Source organism: Dictyostelium purpureum (genome assembly GCF_000190715.1).
Source record: "Dictyostelium purpureum unplaced genomic scaffold DICPUscaffold_109, whole genome shotgun sequence".
NCBI lineage: Eukaryota > Evosea > Eumycetozoa > Dictyosteliales > Dictyosteliaceae > Dictyostelium > Dictyostelium purpureum.
In genome coordinates, this window is record NW_003519446.1 from 58,054 (window position 1) to 77,847 (window position 19,794).

Consider the following 19,794-nt stretch of genomic DNA (forward strand, 5'->3'; position numbering starts at 1 on the left):
TAGAAATACGCGACTTAACAGAAAACCACACATTTTATCCAACATACTCATCCTCTCAAACATGTGCTATTACTTTATATATTTATTTTAATGGTTCTGGAGCCTTTGATACATTTTTTTCAAGTGCCAATCTCAAATTAATCTCGGGTAATTATTAATTTATTTATTTTATTTTAATTTATATTACTTAATGTTTTTTTTAAAAATTATTTATTTTTCTTTCAAATAGGGGGTGCATCATCTTCAATTTATGAACTAACATTAAACAAAACCTATGGAGAATTTAATTTTAATTCTACTGCAACATTAGTTTCCAGTGGATTTTCTAAAACAATGAATATTAAATTTTCATGTCAAAAAATTAATACAGATAATTTAAAATTTACAATTATTAATAATAGATTCTATAAAGGACCATTAATAGATTTTTATAAATCCAACTTAAATCTTTTGGGGTATATAAAAATTGATGGTTTAACAAATAAACTTAAATCGTTATGTTCTTTAGATTCAAGCTGCACTGACTCAGATTTGTGCGATAACTGTTTTTCCATTAGATTAACAGACACAGAGTTGGCGTTGTTAATAAATTCTAATCCAAAACAATTGGTTGGAACTTATAAAAGGACTTTTATTATAAATGATAAAGAATTTAGCTTTGATATAAGCTCAATTTTCCAAAGTATGTATACACTAAATAAAAATAATATTTTTTAATTTCAAACAATTTAATATTAATACTTTTTTAAAAAAATAAAAACTAGGTAAAAAAGGTATCGATTTCAAAGGGTTTAATTTTATACCAGACCTCTTAACATTTAATATAAATGGTGGTGCTTTACCACTGTATACTTTTACATTAGATAGTAACCCTTCCGAAAACTTATACATAAGCCATACCAACGATTACAATTTTGAAACTCCAAATGCAGCTTATTATACTTCCACCGGCAAAACAATATATGTTGGTAAAATCAAACCAACTTCCATAGTCCCAAATACTATGACATTCAATTTTTATTCTCAAAACAATACTTTTTTAGATAACCTAAATTCAAGAACACTTACTTTTAATGGTAATTATTATCATATATTCAATTAATAATTTATAAATATACCAATTCTAATTTTTATTATAAATTTAAAATAGCATATGGAATCACTCATTTATCAAATTGTATGCTTGATTTGATGATTAGTTCTTATCCTATTCCATATCAATATGTTCCAATTAAAGTCAAAAATGAAATTCAAAGTGGATATGAATTTTATGATCTATTTACAAAATTCAAGGATTATTCAATTGCAACCCAGTTCCCATATGGTATGGAGTCATGCATAAAGTCTGTATGCACATATGCTTCGACCCACTTGGTATGGGGATCATCTAGAATAGGAAAAATTTTAGTTAGTCTTCAGAATGATAAAGATACTATACTACAAACATCATTAGCATTACAACCTGGTAACTATACATTTTTTTCTTTATTTTTGAAAAAAACTCCATACTAATAGGTCCAAATTGTAGTCGGAATATTTGCACCCCAAATTAATATTTTGGAAAGTACACATCTTTATGATTCAACTTTTCTTTATAAAACAACATTGACCAACTCATCTGTATCGATCAATCTATTTGGTGAAATTTTTAGATCAGATAAACTTGTTTCAGTAGAGTCAGGAGTTTTTGAATTTGTTAAAGATTTATCCAAGTCAACAACAAACAAATTAATTATTTCTTCCAACTTTGATTTCGATAATATTGCAGAATATAATACATTTTTTTCGGTCTACTCTCCCACATTATTGACATCGCCTATGAAAACAAGTAAGTGGTTTAAATTAGTTTTAAAACTATAATTCCGAAAATACTAATACATTAATATCTATAGTTAAAAATATCTTTTCGATCAATTTAATAACATTTTCAGATAAAACAGTAAATATAACAAACAAATCTGTTTCAAATAAAATGTTTATAGGTTTTTCAGAAACAGTTGACAAAGATACAGTATTCTCATTGATAATCAATGACGATCCAAAAAAAGATTATAAAAACCCAAAGAACCATTTCTTTGCAAGATGGAATAACGATTTAGGTCTGTTTGAAATTAATTTTATAATTAAAGCCAATAGTATTCAAACTGGGTATTTACCATATATAATTTACTATGACTATTTAAACTCTTACTCTGTTTCAAACTCGCTGTTCCAAAGCGACTTCCAACTTAATGTTACCTCAAAATGTATTTATTAAATATTTAAAAAGAAATATATTTATTTTTACTAACTTTTATATTTTAAATAGTATTTGATAACAGAGGCCCTATTTTTTCAAGTGTTTCAAATGAAACTGGTTCATGGACTTTAGAAATCGAAGATTTGGTTAATGGCTTTGATGAAGGTTATGTTTTAATAGTAGGTGAAGTGGACTATTCAGTATATAACTATACATTAAACTCTTCAAATCGAAAGAAAGGAGACCAATTCATTGGAACATATTTAATAAAAATACCATCATTCATCAATTGCTCAACCCAAAAATTTTATATTAAAAAAGTATTTTTAAAAGATAATCAAGGCTATACATCATACTATAATAAGAATGGAGATATAGACCCACTAAGCAATCCTTTAGCGAAATATATGGCTCAAGAAGTAGTAGCAACTAGTATTTGTTCTAAAAACTTTGACACAGATGATACAACGCCACCTTTACTGGGATATTTCGATGCTAGACTGAAAGAAAATACCATTACATTTCAATTTCAATATACAGATGGAGAAAGCGGAATTAATCAATACCAACTCCCAGTGGTTTATTTAAAAAATCTAAACCAAAGGATAGAATCATGCATTTCCCGTAACCTTACCTCTAATTTTGGTGTAGTTCCTTATTCATGCACATTGGAAATTCCAAGAGACTTTGGCCCATTTACAGTAAGTGTTTATGGTGCACTAAATAACGCAGGTTTAAGCGTTGGTTGCTCTGAAGATTGTTTAGAAAAACTCACAGGCGCTTTCCCATACTATGAACCCGGTATTTCTTTATTACCAGCAATAACATCAACAAATTTATTCTCCAATATGGACACCACCTTATGGATCAATGGATTCCAATTGACAAACATCATCTCTGCCTCAGTAAAATATGAAAGCCAAGACAATAAAACATATACAGCAGATATACTATCAAGTTATAACTGCACTGCCTCTATTGGAATTAAGAGCACAGATAAGCCAATCTATATTACAATAATAAATAGCTACGGTGTATCAAATGAATACAAAGCAGTTCCAACACATTTATTTAATTTTGGTGAGCCTTTACCAACCAATGCACCTCAAAAATGTACAAACGATTGCAGTGGTAGTACCAAGGGCTATTGTAGCGACAAAGGATGTGTATGCTACTCGCCATGGATTGGTGAAGATTGTTCAAGTCAAATTATAGTGGTTCCACCCCCAAAAGTTAATACCACAAACCCATCAACTGAAATCATTGTTAACAATAACCAATTCTTTAAATCACTCGTATCAATAGTATCAATAAGAGAATTAAATGTTAGTAACAGCATAGTGGAGCAGTACTATTTCGAAAAATGGACCCATACCAATGTAAGCGAAAGTGTTAATAAATATACAAATAATATTACAACATCATCAAATGTAACCTTTTCTGTCACTATCACACTTGAATGGTTCACCAACAAGACCAATGTTACCTTTGCAAACCAAGAAATATTTATGAATCCATCCACTATGAAGTATACAATTCACATTGGTCAATACCCATTCAAGAGCCAACTAAACAGTTTACAAATAGTGATGTCAGCATCCATAGAAACCGACTCCCAAAGCAATATGTGCTCCTCACAACAGTTTGGTGAAACATCATCAGGCGATAATTCGGACTATATCAAAATTCAGATCGATAATCATTCATTATATGGTCGTCTTATTAAAAGAGGTATATTAGATTACAAAATAAGATCACTATCTAATGAATTCCAACTTCACGATGATAGATATAATGGTCTACCCACAAGCAACACACAGTATCAATCCCAATCATTAATAGGTATTAATTTAGCTTATTTTACAGAATTTGCATTAATAGATCCTGATTTTTCAGTTATCATCGATCATTCATCTGCAAATTCCAACTCACCAAACTCAATTTGTAAAAAGTCTGGTTTAACCAAAAGTCAAATTGCCGGTATTGCTGTAGGTGGTGCTGTTTTCTTGATTGTAGTATTAATTATAGTTGGAAGTATAATTTACCGTTCACAATATTGCTTACCTGTAAAAATTATTATATATAAGATATTTAAAAAATCTAAAGTTTAAAAAAGAAACAAATAACAAAAATATTAAAATAATCATTTTAATTTAAATAAAAACAACAAAATATATATTATTTATTTAATTTTTTATTTTTTTTTTATTTATATATTATTCTCTATCTTTATTTTACTTCAATCTGTATACATATTAAATATTAGTTAGTAAATGAATTTGTTTACTGTATTCTTTAAAATGTTGAATATTAAAAAAGACTACTTACAAGATTGTGAGCTAATTCCAAGATTTCCTTTCTTTTTAATGAAGAGTCTGGAGAAACAATTACCACAAAGATGAAACCTAGTGTCTCTTTGATATGGATTATATTACCATTGTTATCCTTGCCTGTAAAATAATTATTCTCTACATTATCCTTTTCATCTACGCTAAATGGTGCATTATTAATAGATAATAACTGTCCCTGATTAAAAGCTGTAAAAAGCTCTTTAAATTGTAATATATCACTATCTAATAATAAAAATGATTTGGATTTGTAAACAATATTATCATCTTGGAGGAAAAGAATATGATATTAGTAAAAGGCTATGATATAATAATATATTGACTCTTGTCATAACATACCTTTGATTAATAAAAAGCATAACGATGCTTCATTGTCCATATATTCGCACTTTTTAATTATTTCAGCATCAATCATTTGCATATTTTTATTTCTTTTATTATATTAATTTTATAACTATATGTGTGTGTGTTATTAATTGAAAAAAAAAAAAAAAAATGAAATTGTAATTTTTATATTAAATTTAATTTAAAATAAATAAAATAAATAAAAAAATTACAAATTATTTTTTTTTTTTATTTGAAAAAAAATTTTAAAAAAAAAAACAAATCCAAGTAAAAACAAATAAAATAATTGTATAAAAATTTGGGAAAGCAGTGTATATTTTTTATATACTATAACTATAGTAATAAAGATATCTATAAAAATTGAAAATAAATTAGTTTATAACATAGATATATTAATAAATTTAATATTATAGCTTCAATATTAATTATATATTTTTTATGGACTGTTTAAAATATAATGACGGCATAAAAAAATTAAAAATATCCAGCAAAGCATATTTTTAAAAAACCAACCAAAATATTTTTAAAAAAAATTAAAAAAAAATAAAAAAGATTTGGAAATTTTTTTGGTTGTTTAATGGTAATATTGCAAAACGAAAAAAAATAAAAACAAAAAAATATTAAAAAATAAAAATAATAAAAAATAATAAATAATAAATAATTATAAATAATAAATAATTATAAATAATAAATTTATAATTATTATATATATATATATATATAAAAATGAGATTACAATCTCAAATACAATTGTTTTTTATTATATTCATTTTAACTAATCTTTTTAATACGATTAACACAGAATTCATACTCAAAGACTTAACCGATAAAAATGACCTCTTAAAGTATTCCTCTTCAGATTGTGGTTTTGATTTCTTGGTTTATGCTTTTGACTCAAGAGGTGGCTCATTTACTGATATTAAATTGTATTATAGGGATGGTACAGATATACCATATCAAAGACTATTCTACAATGAAACATCATCAATATTCTCATTCTCTACTCTTGCTGTATCATCAAGCAGCGAATATGAGCTACCAATATATGGTAAAAATGTGAACTACCCAGATACAGCATCATTAACTCTAAAATATAATTGCAAATGTAAGAATAATCATCCCTTATACCACTATAATATAATTATTGGAATACTAATTAAAATTTTACCAATAGATATATCATCAAGTTCCGTTTCATTTAAAAAAATTTCAGAATTTTCAATTGATTCATTTGGTAGAATAACCTCGTTATTAAAAGTGGATGCATTCGAAAATAAAACTCCTTATTCTTTTCTTGCTTGTTCCAAATGTACCATATTAGCAGAAAATACACCATTTGGATATATTTTAGTTCAAATAAAAACCGATATTCCTGATTCTGATATAGATTTATATTTCGTGGATACCAATCAATCAAATAAATCAATTTCACTTAAGAATTATTACAAAAAACAATGTATGTATAAAAAATAATAGTGATTTTTAAAGAAAAGTAGTTTATTAACTTTGATAACCATTTAAATTAGATTTCGATCATATTGATGACTATAACACCTTTCCAAACTTATCTTCCTTTAAAGAAGCAAGCTTAATGGGTGATCTTTGCTCACCATTAATGGTATTTGTTTCAAATTCAAGTGATATCTACCTCCCATTTTATGCACAAAAAAGCTCCAATTTATTTAATAAACACTTTACCTATAGATTAATTAAAAGTATGGAAGATAAATATTTGTATATTGGTAATTTTGACTACATATCAAATAATAATGCTGGTAATTCCGTAAGCTACGAGCTAATCTACCAAAGTGGTTCTAACTTCCCAAGTATTACCTTAAGTAATGGATTCACTATTCATGGTATGGCATTATATAAATTATTTATTTAAATTTTAAAACACAATATTTAAATATTAACAATTTTTTAAAAAAAAAAAAAAAAAAAAAAGATATTATTTTCCCCAATATTCCAACAGATGGATCAAGAAGAAACTATTTAGAATTCGAAGGCATTCAATTTTCTTCAACCTTAGGCTATTCATTCCAACCATTTTACATCACTTACCATGACACATTTATTTCCACCTTCCCATTTGGATTTTCTAAAGGAAATGTGAATAACTACGAATACGATTTTTCATTTCTTCCTTTACAAAATGATCCAATCGTAACTGAAGTAGCAATGTATTCGGTAAGAGGCCAGAAAGGTTTTTCGTATAAAGTGCCAACCCAAAGTAGTAGTAAGTTTAAAGTATAATTAAAACTATTTAAAATTCTACCCCATAAACTCTAATTTATTTAACCTATTAAATATTAAAATAGCCCACGAAAATCCATTGGTCAATTCTTTTGAATTTATTAAATTAGATGCCTTTAAATATATTTTAAAACTATCACTTAGTTCCCAACTTACGCCAGTGTACCAGATTAAAATAAATGATTATCAAACATTTGGTTTAGAAACTTTAGTTAAAGGTGATACTTTTAATGGATATTATGAACTATTGGTTGACAACTTTAACCCAATAAAGTTTATTAGATTTAATAATCTCGATGGGGGCCTTATAAATAACCAATTCTATAATATTCTATCAACTCAAAGATTTAAATCACCTGAAATTAGTAAGAACCACTTTTGAATAAATCATTTCAATTATTTTATAAATATATATTAATATACAATTTAAAAAAATTTTTTATCTAGCTTTCGATTATTTTAAACTTTCAGATGTTACAGCATTGTACAATGAAGTAGATGTTACTAACAAACCATCAAGTAACATACTTTATTTAAACTTTGATATCGACCCAAATACACCAATAGCACTATACCTATACGATCCAACCAATAACTATATCTCCAATAAAAATCATTTTAAGACTGAAAACTTGTGGTACGCTATATACAACACAACCATCAATAGATTCCAAATTGAGTTCTCTATCAAAGCTAATATCAAACCAGGTACCATTCCATACTCCATCATGTTCTCTTCAGAAAAATATATAATGAGCAGTATATTACCAAAAAAAGCCCAAATCAATATAATTTCTAAAAGTAAGCAAATTTATTCCCATACTTCGAGTAATGGTTAAATATACGATTAATACTAATTTAACATTTTTTTTAAAAAAAAACTTAGATATTGATCAATATGGTCCAATCTTTTCCATTATTACCAAAGAAACCTTTGAAACCTCATTAAATTGGAATTTTGAAATAAAAGATGACTATAATGGTTTTAAAAATGGTTATATTGTTGTTAGGGGTAAAACAGATGGAAATACCAATAACTTTACATTGACTACCGACAATATGAAAGGTGGTAGTAAATATTCGGCTCAATATACTATTTCGATTCCACTTATAAAACCATGCTTTGCTCAAGACTATATTATTACCGATGTGGTTTTATTTGATGAACAAGGCTATAATTCAACATTTTCCATTTACAATTCATATTCTCAATCGATCTCCACCTCTCTAAACAATCCATTTGTAAACTATATGCATGATTCTAAAATCAATATACTCACTGCTGACCCTCTTTATTGTGACGCTGTTTATTCCTCTGAGCCCTTCATTAGAAGCTTTTCAGTTTCAAGCTCTAAAATCGATGTATTTAGCAATTCAAGACAAGTTGATTTTATTTTGTTAACCGAAGATTCTCAAGGTTTGATACACTCTCAACTTCCAATAGTATACCTATCCACAACTAATCTTAGAACCATAGAATGTAAATTTACATTTGTCGAACCGGTCTCCATCAGAGAAGGTAATTATAGTTGTAGTATAGAATTGCCTGTGGGTTTTGGATATCCAGATCCAATTTTATTGCAAGTATATGGTATTGTAAATAGAGGTGGTTTATTTGGAGGATCATCCACAGCATCGTTGGGAGATCAGGGATTCATTAACCAAATTAAAACAGAAAGATCAACCAATGGTGGCCCAATAATAACTGGATCAAGCAGTATTACAACTGAAGGCAGCGAATTATGGATTTATGGCATAAACCTATTATCAACTCAAATCTCAATTCTTAGTGAAGAAGGAACCACTGAAAATCCCACCATCTCAAAAGAATATAACACTGCAGTATTAATAAAAAATATTTCTCCAAAGAGCAAACCATTCCTTGTTATTTCCAAAAATGAATTTGCTACTAATAGTTTTAAAGTAACCCCAGTCTCCAAAGTTATTTCAAACTGGGTACCACCACCTGTCACAGAGCCACCCACTAATCCACCACAAAAATGCATAAATAACTGTAATGCACCTTTGCAAGGTACATGCCAAAAAACTGGTTGTGTATGTATCCATCCATGGATTGGTGCAGACTGCTCTAGTCTTGTAATCGAAGTATCACCACCAAAACAAAATTCAACCAATCCATCTACCGAAATTGAAGTACCAAGTGACTCTATTAAAAATGAAATCCTTTATAAATCATTTATTTCTATGGTATCATTAAGAGAGTTGGATATTTTTGGCAAAGTGGTCGAACAAAGAGTATTTGACAAGTGGATATTTACATCTATAAACGATACAACCTATCAATACTATACAAACATTACAGTATCAGATCAAACTGTTCATATCAATGCAATATTAAGATGGTTTACCGAAAAAACAACCATTTCATTTGCAAACCAAGATTTAGAAATGTATCCATCCTCCATAAAATATACAGTTGAGATCAGTCAATACCCATTCAAGAAGCAATTAAATAGTTTACAATTAGTTATGTCTGCAGGTCTTCAGTCATCAAGCACTGATAATATATGCTCTTCACAACAGTTTGGTGATACATCGTCAGGTGATAATTCAAACTTTATTAAAATCCAAATCGACAATCATTCATTATATGGTCGTTTAATTAAAAGATGTTTGTTGGATGATACAATTAGAGGTATAACAAATGAATTCATTGACCAAAAAGATCTCAACATCTCTACAAGAACTTTTTCAAATTCGCAAAATCAATTAAATCTTTATATTGGTATTAATATTGGCTACTTTGAAAAGTCTGTAACTATCGATCCTGACTTTTCTGTAATATTAGATCATTCATCTGCAAACTCCAACTCACCAAACTCAATTTGTAAAAAGTCTGGTTTAACCAAAACTCAAATTGTCGGTATTGCTGTAGGTGGTGCTGTTTTCTTGATTGTAGTATTAATTATCATTGGAAGTATAATTTACCGTTCACAACATTGCTTACCTTTAAAAATTATTATATACAAGATATTTAAAAAATCTAAAGTTTAAAGCAAAAATAATAATTACAACCCATAAACAATATAAAATATGCGCATACAATATTAATAATAAAACCAGAAAAGATACACAATAAATATTTATTTTAAAAAATATACATAAAGAATAATTTTATTTTATTTAATTTTTATTTTTTGTCAGAGTTGTTATCGTTAATACCTATATCTACAATATCATGGTTTTGAGTAATATCGTTAGTATTATTGTTTTTGTCGTCTTGATTGGTGAAATCGAATGGTATATATTTTAATGCTCTTAATGCTTCTAAAGTTTCTTTATCGACTTCGCCCAAATCTGTATTATTATTTGATTCTTGTTGTTGTTGTTGTTGTTGTAAATAGGTTTTTTCGTCAATTAAGGTTAATTCTGGTGTTGATGGTTTTCCTCTCATCATGTCACCAAAGTCTTTTACTGTTTTAATGTTATATTGATGTTTTAAAAAGAAAACTAAACCAGTTGTAAAACCTGCACAAATTGCTGTACCACCGAGTAAAGCTTTACTTGCTGCCATAACTACACCTGGTGGTGCTGATCTAAGAGTTTGTTTGATTCCACCTGTCTTTCTAAAACCAATTAATAAACCTGTTGCAAATCCAACCATTGATAATACACCAGCAGTTACAAAAAAGGTTCCAATTGGCATATCTTTATTTAAAAATGTTGGTAAAAATATATGTTTTGGAAATTTTGATCCTTCATTTTTATTATTATTATTATTATTGTTGTTATTACTGCTATTATTATTATTATCACTATTATTATCCATTTTATTTTATTTTGATAATATGAAAAAAAGAAAAATGATTTTTTTAATTTTAAAAAATTTTTAATTTTTTAATTTTTTAATTTTTTTTTTTTTTGTTTTTTTTATTTTTATTTTCATTGCCCATCATCATGATTATGTAAACATTTAATTGAATTTATTTATTTACTCTTTAAAATGTTGAAATGAGATATCAATAATAAATCAAAATTGAAGTTAATAAATTTTATAAATGAAAAAAAAAAAAATTTAAATTTAAACCTGGGGTTATATCTAAAAATTTTAAAATGATAAAATTGTCTTTTATTTTTTAAAAAAAAAACTAAAAACTAAAAATAAAGCAATCATTTAAAAAAGAAATATAAAAAAAGAAATTGCTTATTTAAAAAAATTATTATAATAATTATTTAAATTATACTGGTGGTTCATTTGGATTTCGAAAATTTCCCGATAACATGATGCAAATTGTTATTTTAAATATTTAAAATAAAATATTCGCAATAATTTTAAAAAAAAAGTTTAGTTTTTTGCCAAATTAATTTTTTTTGACAGTTAATCATATAGCAATACTAATGATTTCATACAATAAAAAACCAATATGAAATGGATTGTCCATTTTTCAAAAAAAATTAAAAAAAAAATTTTAAAAAAAAAATTTAAAATAATAATTATCATAATTCAGAAACTTTTTAAAAAATTCGTTAACAATGAATTATTTTTTTTTTTTTTTTTTTTTTTTTTTTTTTTTTTTTTTAATTTAAAAAATAGAAAACAATATTTATTTTAATTTATTTATATATATACACTCCACCACCATTATAAACACATTTTTAATTTATTTATTATTATTTGCTTTTAATTTTTTCCCCCCCAAATTTTTATATTAATTATTTGAAATAATTAAAATTAATTAAAACATTTTTTTTTTTTTTTTTTTGATTTTCGCACCCAAAAATTTCAAAATTTTTATTTTTTTCTTATTCTCATATACACCACACACAAATATAAATATATATTTTTTAAAAAAAGTTTATATCTTATCTATTTATTTTTAATTTTTTTATTTATTATATTATTAAATTTACACACATTGTATTATTAAGTACATTCACAACTTTTTGTATATAAATAAAAAATAACATAATATCTCAGTAACATGGAAACTGCAACAGAAAATAAAGATTCAGTTGTTGAGGTGAAGACAACTGAAACAACAACAACAACAACAACCACAACAGATACACAACAACAACCAAATTCAACAAAAGTAGAAGAAACAACCACCACTACAACTACTACAGCTGCACCAGAATCAACACCAGCAACAACTACTACAACCACAAGCGATACACAATCAGCCCCAACCACCACTACCACTACAGCACCAGCCCCAACCACCACAGCAGCACCAGCCCCAGTAGCAAATGGTAGACAAAAAACAATAGTTAAAGATATTCCATTACCAAGCACTGTTATGGAAGCACTTTCATATACAACTAATAAATTACCAAATCAATTAGCAATGAGAGTCGAAAGAAATGGTACATGGAAGAAATGGACATGGCAACAATATAGAAACGATGTTATTGCAGCAAGTAAATCAATTATTTCATTAGGTGTTCATAGTAGAGCTGGTATCAATGTTATTGGTTTCAACTCTCCAGAATGGCATATTGCATATTTGGGTGCAATTCACTCTAATGCATTACCAACTGGTGTTTATACCACCTCTTCACCAGGTCAATGTGAATACTTTGCAACTCACAGTGATGCTCAATTAGTTTTTGTTGAAGATATAAAACAATTGGAAAAGTATTTATCAATTAGAGATAAAATACCAAATATTAAAGCTTTAGTTATTATGGAGCCAGCCGCTACCACTACCTCTGATAAAGAATCCACTACTACCGCTGATGCCGAAACACCATTATCAATGTCAACTAAATATCCAGGTTATGTATACACATGGGAGCAATTTATGGATCTTGGTAAAGCAATTGAAGAATCTGAAGTTGAAAATCACTCCAAAAATATCAAACCAAGTGATTTGGCCACTCTTATTTACACATCTGGTACCACATCTTTACCAAAAGGTGTTATGTTAACACATTGCAATATTCTTTGGACTGTTCATACTATTGGTTACGATGTTGTAAATGTTGCTGCTCCACAAACAGAAAGAATTATAAGTTATCTCCCACTTTCACATATCGCTGAACAAATTGTATCATTATATGCACCAATGGTATTTGGTTTCCCAGTTGCATTTGCACAAAAAACTGCCCTTAGTGTAAGTAATAATAATATTAACAATTAATAATTATTTAAAATAAAATATTAATATTTATAATTATAATTTTTATAGGGTACATTATTAGATACATTACAAGAAGTTAGACCAACTATTTTCTTTGGTGTACCAAGAGTTTGGGAAAAAATTCAAGTTAAAATTCAATCAATGTTAAGTCAAAATACTGGTATTAAAAAGAAATTAGTATCATGGGCACAAAAGAAAGGTGTTGAGGGTGGTTATAATATTCAAAAAGGTGAAAAGAAACCAAGAGGTTATGGTATAGCTAAAAAATTAGTATTCAAAAAAGCAATTTATAATTTAGGTTTAGATCAATGTAAACTTTTAGCATCAGCAGCTGCACCAATCTCAGTAGAAACTTTAGATTTCTTTTTGGGTTTAGGTATTTCAGTATGTGAAGCATACGGTATGTCAGAGTTATCAGGTCCACAAAGTGTTGGTTATCCAAGAAATAAGACTGGTAGTGTTGGTAAAACAATGAAGGGTAGTGATGTTAGAGTTGCTGAAGACGGAGAAATTCTTGTTAGAGGTCCAAATTGTTTTGTTGGTTATTACAAGAATGAAGAGGCTTCAAGAGAAACCATTGATAAGGACGGTTGGGTACACACTGGTGATGTTGGTCATATTGATTCAGAAGGCTTTATTTATATCACTGATAGAAAGAAAGAATTAATCATTACTGCTGGTGGTGAAAATATTTCACCAACTCTTATTGAAGGTTTTATTCGTCAAATTATTGGTGTAGAACAAGCTGTTGTCATTGGTGATCGTCAAAAGTATTTAGTTGCTCTTATCACTGTCAATCCAGATCTCTTCAAATTACTTCCATCCCAAGGTTATACCCATCCATTACCAAAGACCATGGAGGAGGCTATGAACGATAAAGAATTTAACAACTATATCAACAATCACATTCAAGATATGAACACAAAACTTCCAAATGTTTCAACTATTAAGAAATTCAAAATCTTACCAGTTGAATTCCAAGAGACTGGCGAAACCTCTGAACTTACTCCAACAAAGAAATTAAAAAGAAGAATTATTACTACAAAATATGAAAATGAAATTAAAGAGTTATATGGTGATCAATATGCTGAAGGTGGCTTTAAAGATACTTCAAAACCAACTAATACTATTCCAGAACCATCACAACCATCATCATCAAACACTACTACAACCACCACTACCGCTTCCAATGCCCCAGTACTTGTTGTTCCAATTGTCGCTGTTGAAGAACCAGCTAAACCAACCACTACCGAAGAATCAAAACCAGTTGTTATTGAACCAATCATTATCCAACAAACTGAAACAACTACTGTTGTAACTGAAGAGCCACCAAAACCAGTTGTTGAAGAATCAAAACCAGTTGTTGAGGAATCAAAACCAGTCGTCGAAGAATCAAAACCAGTTACTGAAGATACCAAAACTGTTGAAATGGTTCCAGTTACTATTGTTGAAGAAACCCCAGTTGCTACTAAAGGCAATGATGAAGAAACCATTGTTGAAGCAGTTCAAGTTAATCTTGTTCAATCATCAGAAAGTAGTACTGCTGTTGCATCAACCACTGCTACCGAAAATAATAAAGAAGAAAATGAAGGTCCAAAATTAAAGGATGATACCATCGAACCAAACACTAATAATAACGAAAATAATAATGAAAATAAAGTAAATGATTCAAACTATTCTTCCAGTGTCTCTGACACCACCTCTTCTGATTCATCTAGCCCAGCCACATTTGATGAAGATAAAGAAAGCGCATCAAGTTCAACCACTAGCTCATTAACCCCATCTAGCTCCAGCGAGGATATTCAAAAACTTAATCAACCTCAAAATAACTAAATAGTTTTTTTAAAATAAATAACAATCATGTAATAAATAATAAAATCACAAAAAAAAAAAAAATATAAATAATAACAAAAATAACCCATCATCATGCATATTAATAATAACCCATTTTTATTTATCTATTTTTTTTTTTTTCATATCTGTCAACCATCTATCTCTTTTTTTTTTTTTTTATAAATCAAATAACTTTAATATTAGTGGGGTAATACTTTTGGGGTAGTAGTCGTAACTTTTTCATCGCAATTATCATTAATTTTTGGGTACTAACCATTTAATTCATTTATTTTTATTTATACTTTATTATTTTTATTTTCTTTTTTTTTTTTTTGGATAGCATAAACCAAGAATTGTTTATTTTAAGCATAATGGGTGTTATGTCATATGCCGCTATTAAAATTTTTTTTTTTTAATTTAATTTTTTATAATTTATTTTTTTTTAATTAAATTTGATTTTTTTTAATTTTTTTTTTTGATTTTTAAATTACATAATGATGATGGAATATAGAGACACAATTTAAAAAATGATGTAAACGAATGGGTAATTAATTTATTTTTATTATAAAAAGATTTCAACTTTTTTTTTTTTTTTGTTTTCGTTTAAAAAATAATCAAACAACAAATAAAAAAATATAAATAAAAAAATTATAAATTAAATAATAAAATAACGAATATTTAATAAATAGTTTATTAAATAATCCATTTAACTAAATAGTCGATTTATATAATAAGTAAATATTTATTAAATTTCCTTTTTTTTTTTTTTTTTTTTTTTTTTCATTTAAATTAATTTAATTTATTTTTTTAAAATTTTTTTTTTTCAAATTAATTTTTTAATTTCAAAAAAAAAAAGAAAAATTATTTATTACTAGGTGTTCATATTGTAAAAGGGTATTTTACATATTTTTATAAAAAAAGCAAATGCCTAAAGTATCACATTTAGTTGCTCGTTTTAGAAATAATGTCGTTGATTTTATTTCAAAATCATCAATAGAAAAAGCTATTGCAAGAAGACAGGCAAAGAAATCAATTCAAAAAAAAGAAAAATTAGTATTACTTGGTACTGGTTGGGCAAGTTACAGTTATTTAAAGCATTGTTTGTATCCATTAAAAATAAACATTACAATTTAAAAGATTAATATTAATATATTTTTTATTTTTATTTTTATATATATTAGTAAATACTATTAAATATGACGTTACTGTAGTTTCACCAAGAAATCACTTTTTATTTACACCACTTTTAACATCAGTATGTAATTTTTAATATATAAAAAAAAAAAAAAAAAAATATTAACATCGAGTTTTATAGTCTGCAGTTGGCACATTGGAATTTCGTAGTATTGCAGAACCAATAAGAAATACAAGAGATATTAGTGATTTCAAATATATTCATGCAGAAGTAACAAATATTGATCCAAATAAAAAACAATTATTGGTTAAATCGAAATTACACAATGAAACTCCTTTTGTTATGGATTTTGACGAATTGGTTATTGGCGTAGGCGGTATTAATAATAGTTTTGGTATACCAGGCGTTGAAAAGTATGCAAATTATTTAAAGGAGTTAGCACATGCTCGTACTATTCGTAAAAAGATTATTGATTGCTTTGAAAATGCATCATTACCAGATGTATCAGTTAAAGAAAGAGAAAGACTATTAACATTTGTGGTTGTAGGTGGTGGTCCAACCGGTGTAGAGTTTACTGCAGAGTTAAATGACTTTTTTGTTGAAGATATTCAAAGACTTTTCCCACTAGTTAACCCAAATGAAGTAAAGGTTATTCTATTAGAAGCATCTGGAAAAATTTTAACAGCATTCGATGAATCTCTAGTTAAAAAAACATTAAAGGTCTTTAGATCGAGCGGTATCGATGTTAAAACTCACTCACCAGTCAAAGAAGTATTTGACGAATATGTTTTACTAGCAGATGGCACTAAAATTCCATATGGTCTATTGGTATGGTCAACAGGTATCGGCGCAAACCCATTGATCAAAAATTCACCATTTGAAAAGGATCCTCACACAGGTAGAATTTTAGTTGATAAGCATTTAAGAGTTAAAAATTTTAATAATATTTATTGTTTTGGTGATTGTTCAATCGTCGAAGGTGAGAACTATCCATTAACTGCTCAAGTTGCAAGTCAAGAAGGTGTATATCTTGCAAAGGAATTTAACAATAAGGAAAGAGAACATCCACGTCAACCACAAGAATTCAAATTTAAATTCATGGGTTTATTGGCTTATATTGGTAATAAAAATAGTTTGTTCCAAACTCCATTGTTTGATCTTTCTGGTTTCATTGCTTTCTTAACATGGAGATCTGCTTATTTAACAAGATTGGGTTCTTGGAGAGCTAAAATGATGGTTCCAATGGATTGGGTATTTATTTAAAAACTCTTTATTATATAATATGTTAATATTTAAACTAATATTCATTTTTCTTTATTTTTTTATAGTTAAGAACCATTGTTTTTGGTAGGGATATCAGCAACTTTTAAAAAAAAAAAATCAATAAACAAATCAATATTTTAAACAATAAATTGTATAGTTTTATAATTTTGCATAATATAGAAAAGTCCATATATTTATTTTATGTTTGATGTTTTGTCCATTTTTTTTTTTTTTTTTGATCTAAAAAACTTTTAAGTTACATTTAAATAAAGAGCTAAAATTAAAAAAAAACAATAAACTATCCAAAATTATCGAATCTAATAAACCTTTGTGCATGTTAGTTACAAAAAAATTAAAACACACAAACTATTTTCGAAAAAAAAAAATATATTTAATAAAATAAAACAATTTAATGTAACAGATGATTTACAAAAAAAAAATTAAATTAAATTAAAATACATTTTCATTTTTTTATAAAATAGCAATAAAATGAACAAACTAAACAGAAAAAAAGCATAAAAATAAATGAAAATTATTTTAAAATAATTTTTACTTATAATATAAAAAGAATATTCTTTTAAGATAATAATAAATTGCTTGTGTGGTCGCGAGTGTGTATTTATCAAAAAAAAAAAATATTTAAAAAAAAAAAATTAAAAATTAAATTAAAAAAATTAAAAATAAAAAAAATTAATAAAAAAAAAAATATAATTTAATTATTTTAAAATTATTATTTAAAATATTTTTAATTTATTAAATTCGCAATATTTTGTGATAAAAACACACCAGAAAAAAAAAAAAAAACTATTTTAACAACTCATTGATTCACGAACAAATAATACAAATAATTTAATATAATATTATCTTTTTTTTTAAAGTAAGTGTTTTATATAAATTTTTTTTTTTTTTTTTGTTTTTTTTTTTTAAAATTATGTGTGGTTTTTTTTTTTTTATTGATTAGGAAATAGATATTGATAAAAAAAAAAAAAAATAGTAATAAGGATGTTTTGGTATTATACTTTTTTATTTTAAAATAAAATTAAAAAATATCTTTTTTTTTTTTTTTTTTTTTTTTTTTAAAATCAAATAAAATGTTCCACCATTTTTTTTTTTTTTTTTATCAATCAAAAAATTATTATTTATTTTTAAATTCTTTTGTTTTTTATATTTCTTTTATAGAATTGTTTTGGTATATTTTAATAAAATATTTAATAATTAATAATAATATTGATTTTCATTGTTTATTATATCATATTAAATTCCCACTCCCCCACCACCCAATTTCATACACGCACAGAATTATTCACACACAACTCAAAAAAACATTTAATATAATTTAATATAATACTATCGTTCTTGCTGTAAAGTTTCTTGTTTAGGTAATGTTTTTAATGGTAGTGCCAATTCACCCCCATTAAAATTATTTAAAATTTTTTTTTTTTTTTTTTTATATATTAATTTATTAAAATTTTTTTTTTTTATTGTTATTTTTGTTATTCATTCACTCTCACTCCTATAATATTTTTATCTATATCTTTACAAATAAGATCTTTGTCAAATTACAATATAAAAAAAAAATTTCGCGAATAAAAAAAATACCCACTGGATAACAGCTAAAACATTATATATATTAATAATTTGTTTTTACAATATGGTAACTTTAAAAATAAATAATAATAATAATAAAAATTAAAAAAATAAAAAATAAATAATTTAAAAAAATACATTCACACGCAATATATTAGAGATTATTCAAATTTTTATTTGTAATAAAATTAATAATAATATTATTAATAAATATAATTATAATAATAATATTTTATATATATAAAAAAAAAAATATATTTTATCAAATAATAAAAATTTTAATATATGTCCATATTGGAATATATTTAAAATTACACCATTTCAAAAATAATTTTTATATTTATTCCATATGAAAGAAAATAATAATAATAAAAATAATAATTTAATAATAATAAAATAAAATACAACTAAAATCTTTATATTATTTATAAAATCATTTTATACTTGTTGTCTTTTTTTTATATAAAAATAAACAATAAATAAATTATAATAAATTAAAAATTTCTTTTTTTTTATTTTATTTTTTCTTATTTCAATTTAACACAAATAAAATTTAATTATTAAATTTACGCATATATAATCCATATTAATGATACTCAATACTCAGGGTATAATATTTTCTTCATATAAAATAACTTTAAATAATAAAGAGTGTAAATATTTATTATATAGATTAATATTTTA

General features: G+C 25.7%; 6 protein-coding genes across 6 annotated transcripts; 4 read left to right on the forward strand and 2 right to left on the reverse strand.

The window, feature by feature from the left end:
• Positions 1 to 333: 333 nt before the first annotated feature.
• Positions 334 to 4,350, forward strand: DICPUDRAFT_78589 (uncharacterized protein; the record flags this gene model as incomplete). Its single annotated transcript, XM_003287691.1, has 6 exons — positions 334 to 682; positions 765 to 1,076; positions 1,151 to 1,407; positions 1,516 to 1,828; positions 1,893 to 2,246; positions 2,309 to 4,350. 6 exons carry the CDS (start codon positions 334 to 336, stop codon positions 4,348 to 4,350), a joined length of 3,627 nt encoding a protein of 1,208 aa, XP_003287739.1.
• A 39-nt stretch (positions 4,351 to 4,389) lies between these two features.
• DICPUDRAFT_55028 (uncharacterized protein) lies at positions 4,390 to 5,054 on the reverse strand. The gene is made up of 3 exons (XM_003287701.1): positions 4,927 to 5,054; positions 4,568 to 4,854; positions 4,390 to 4,483 (listed from the first exon to the last, which is right to left on the reverse strand). The coding sequence occupies exons 1-3, from the start codon at positions 5,006 to 5,008 to the stop codon at positions 4,469 to 4,471; spliced, it is 384 nt and encodes a 127-aa protein (XP_003287749.1). The 5' UTR covers positions 5,009 to 5,054; the 3' UTR covers positions 4,390 to 4,468.
• Positions 5,055 to 5,658: 604 nt separating this feature from the next.
• Positions 5,659 to 10,203, forward strand: DICPUDRAFT_78591 (uncharacterized protein; the record flags this gene model as incomplete). The annotated part of the gene is made up of 7 exons (XM_003287692.1): positions 5,659 to 6,037; positions 6,107 to 6,388; positions 6,459 to 6,791; positions 6,908 to 7,171; positions 7,254 to 7,553; positions 7,636 to 7,989; positions 8,075 to 10,203. 7 exons carry the CDS (start codon positions 5,659 to 5,661, stop codon positions 10,201 to 10,203), a joined length of 4,041 nt encoding a protein of 1,346 aa, XP_003287740.1.
• A 136-nt stretch (positions 10,204 to 10,339) lies between these two features.
• On the reverse strand, positions 10,340 to 10,978 carry DICPUDRAFT_78592 (uncharacterized protein; the record flags this gene model as incomplete). Its single annotated transcript, XM_003287702.1, has 1 exon — positions 10,340 to 10,978. One exon carries the CDS (start codon positions 10,976 to 10,978, stop codon positions 10,340 to 10,342), a length of 639 nt encoding a protein of 212 aa, XP_003287750.1.
• A 988-nt stretch (positions 10,979 to 11,966) lies between these two features.
• Positions 11,967 to 15,125, forward strand: DICPUDRAFT_55031 (uncharacterized protein; the record flags this gene model as incomplete). Its single annotated transcript, XM_003287693.1, has 2 exons — positions 11,967 to 13,265; positions 13,341 to 15,125. The coding sequence occupies exons 1-2, from the start codon at positions 12,132 to 12,134 to the stop codon at positions 15,123 to 15,125; spliced, it is 2,919 nt and encodes a 972-aa protein (XP_003287741.1). The 5' UTR covers positions 11,967 to 12,131.
• A 615-nt stretch (positions 15,126 to 15,740) lies between these two features.
• On the forward strand, positions 15,741 to 17,686 carry DICPUDRAFT_97816 (uncharacterized protein). The gene is made up of 5 exons (XM_003287694.1): positions 15,741 to 15,859; positions 15,982 to 16,224; positions 16,307 to 16,380; positions 16,441 to 17,511; positions 17,589 to 17,686. The coding sequence occupies exons 2-5, from the start codon at positions 16,050 to 16,052 to the stop codon at positions 17,628 to 17,630; spliced, it is 1,362 nt and encodes a 453-aa protein (XP_003287742.1). The 5' UTR covers positions 15,741 to 15,859; positions 15,982 to 16,049; the 3' UTR covers positions 17,631 to 17,686.
• The last annotated feature ends 2,108 nt before the right edge of the window (positions 17,687 to 19,794 follow it).

Bases quoted from the DNA above. Each gene is read 5' to 3' on its own strand.
- DICPUDRAFT_97816 (XM_003287694.1), top strand. From the start codon at position 16,050: ATGCCTAAAGTATCACATTTAGTTGCTCGTTTTAGAAATAATGTCGTT. The intron at 16,225-16,306 runs GTTTGTATCCAT...TATATATATTAG, and splicing joins TTACAGTTATTTAAAGCATT to TAAATACTATTAAATATGAC. The intron at 16,381-16,440 runs GTATGTAATTTT...CGAGTTTTATAG, and splicing joins TTACACCACTTTTAACATCA to TCTGCAGTTGGCACATTGGA.
- DICPUDRAFT_55028 (XM_003287701.1), bottom strand. From the start codon at position 5,008: ATGCAAATGATTGATGCTGAAATAATTAAAAAGTGCGAATATATGGAC. The intron at 4,855-4,926 runs GTATGTTATGAC...TTTTCCTCCAAG, and splicing joins ATGCTTTTTATTAATCAAAG to ATGATAATATTGTTTACAAA.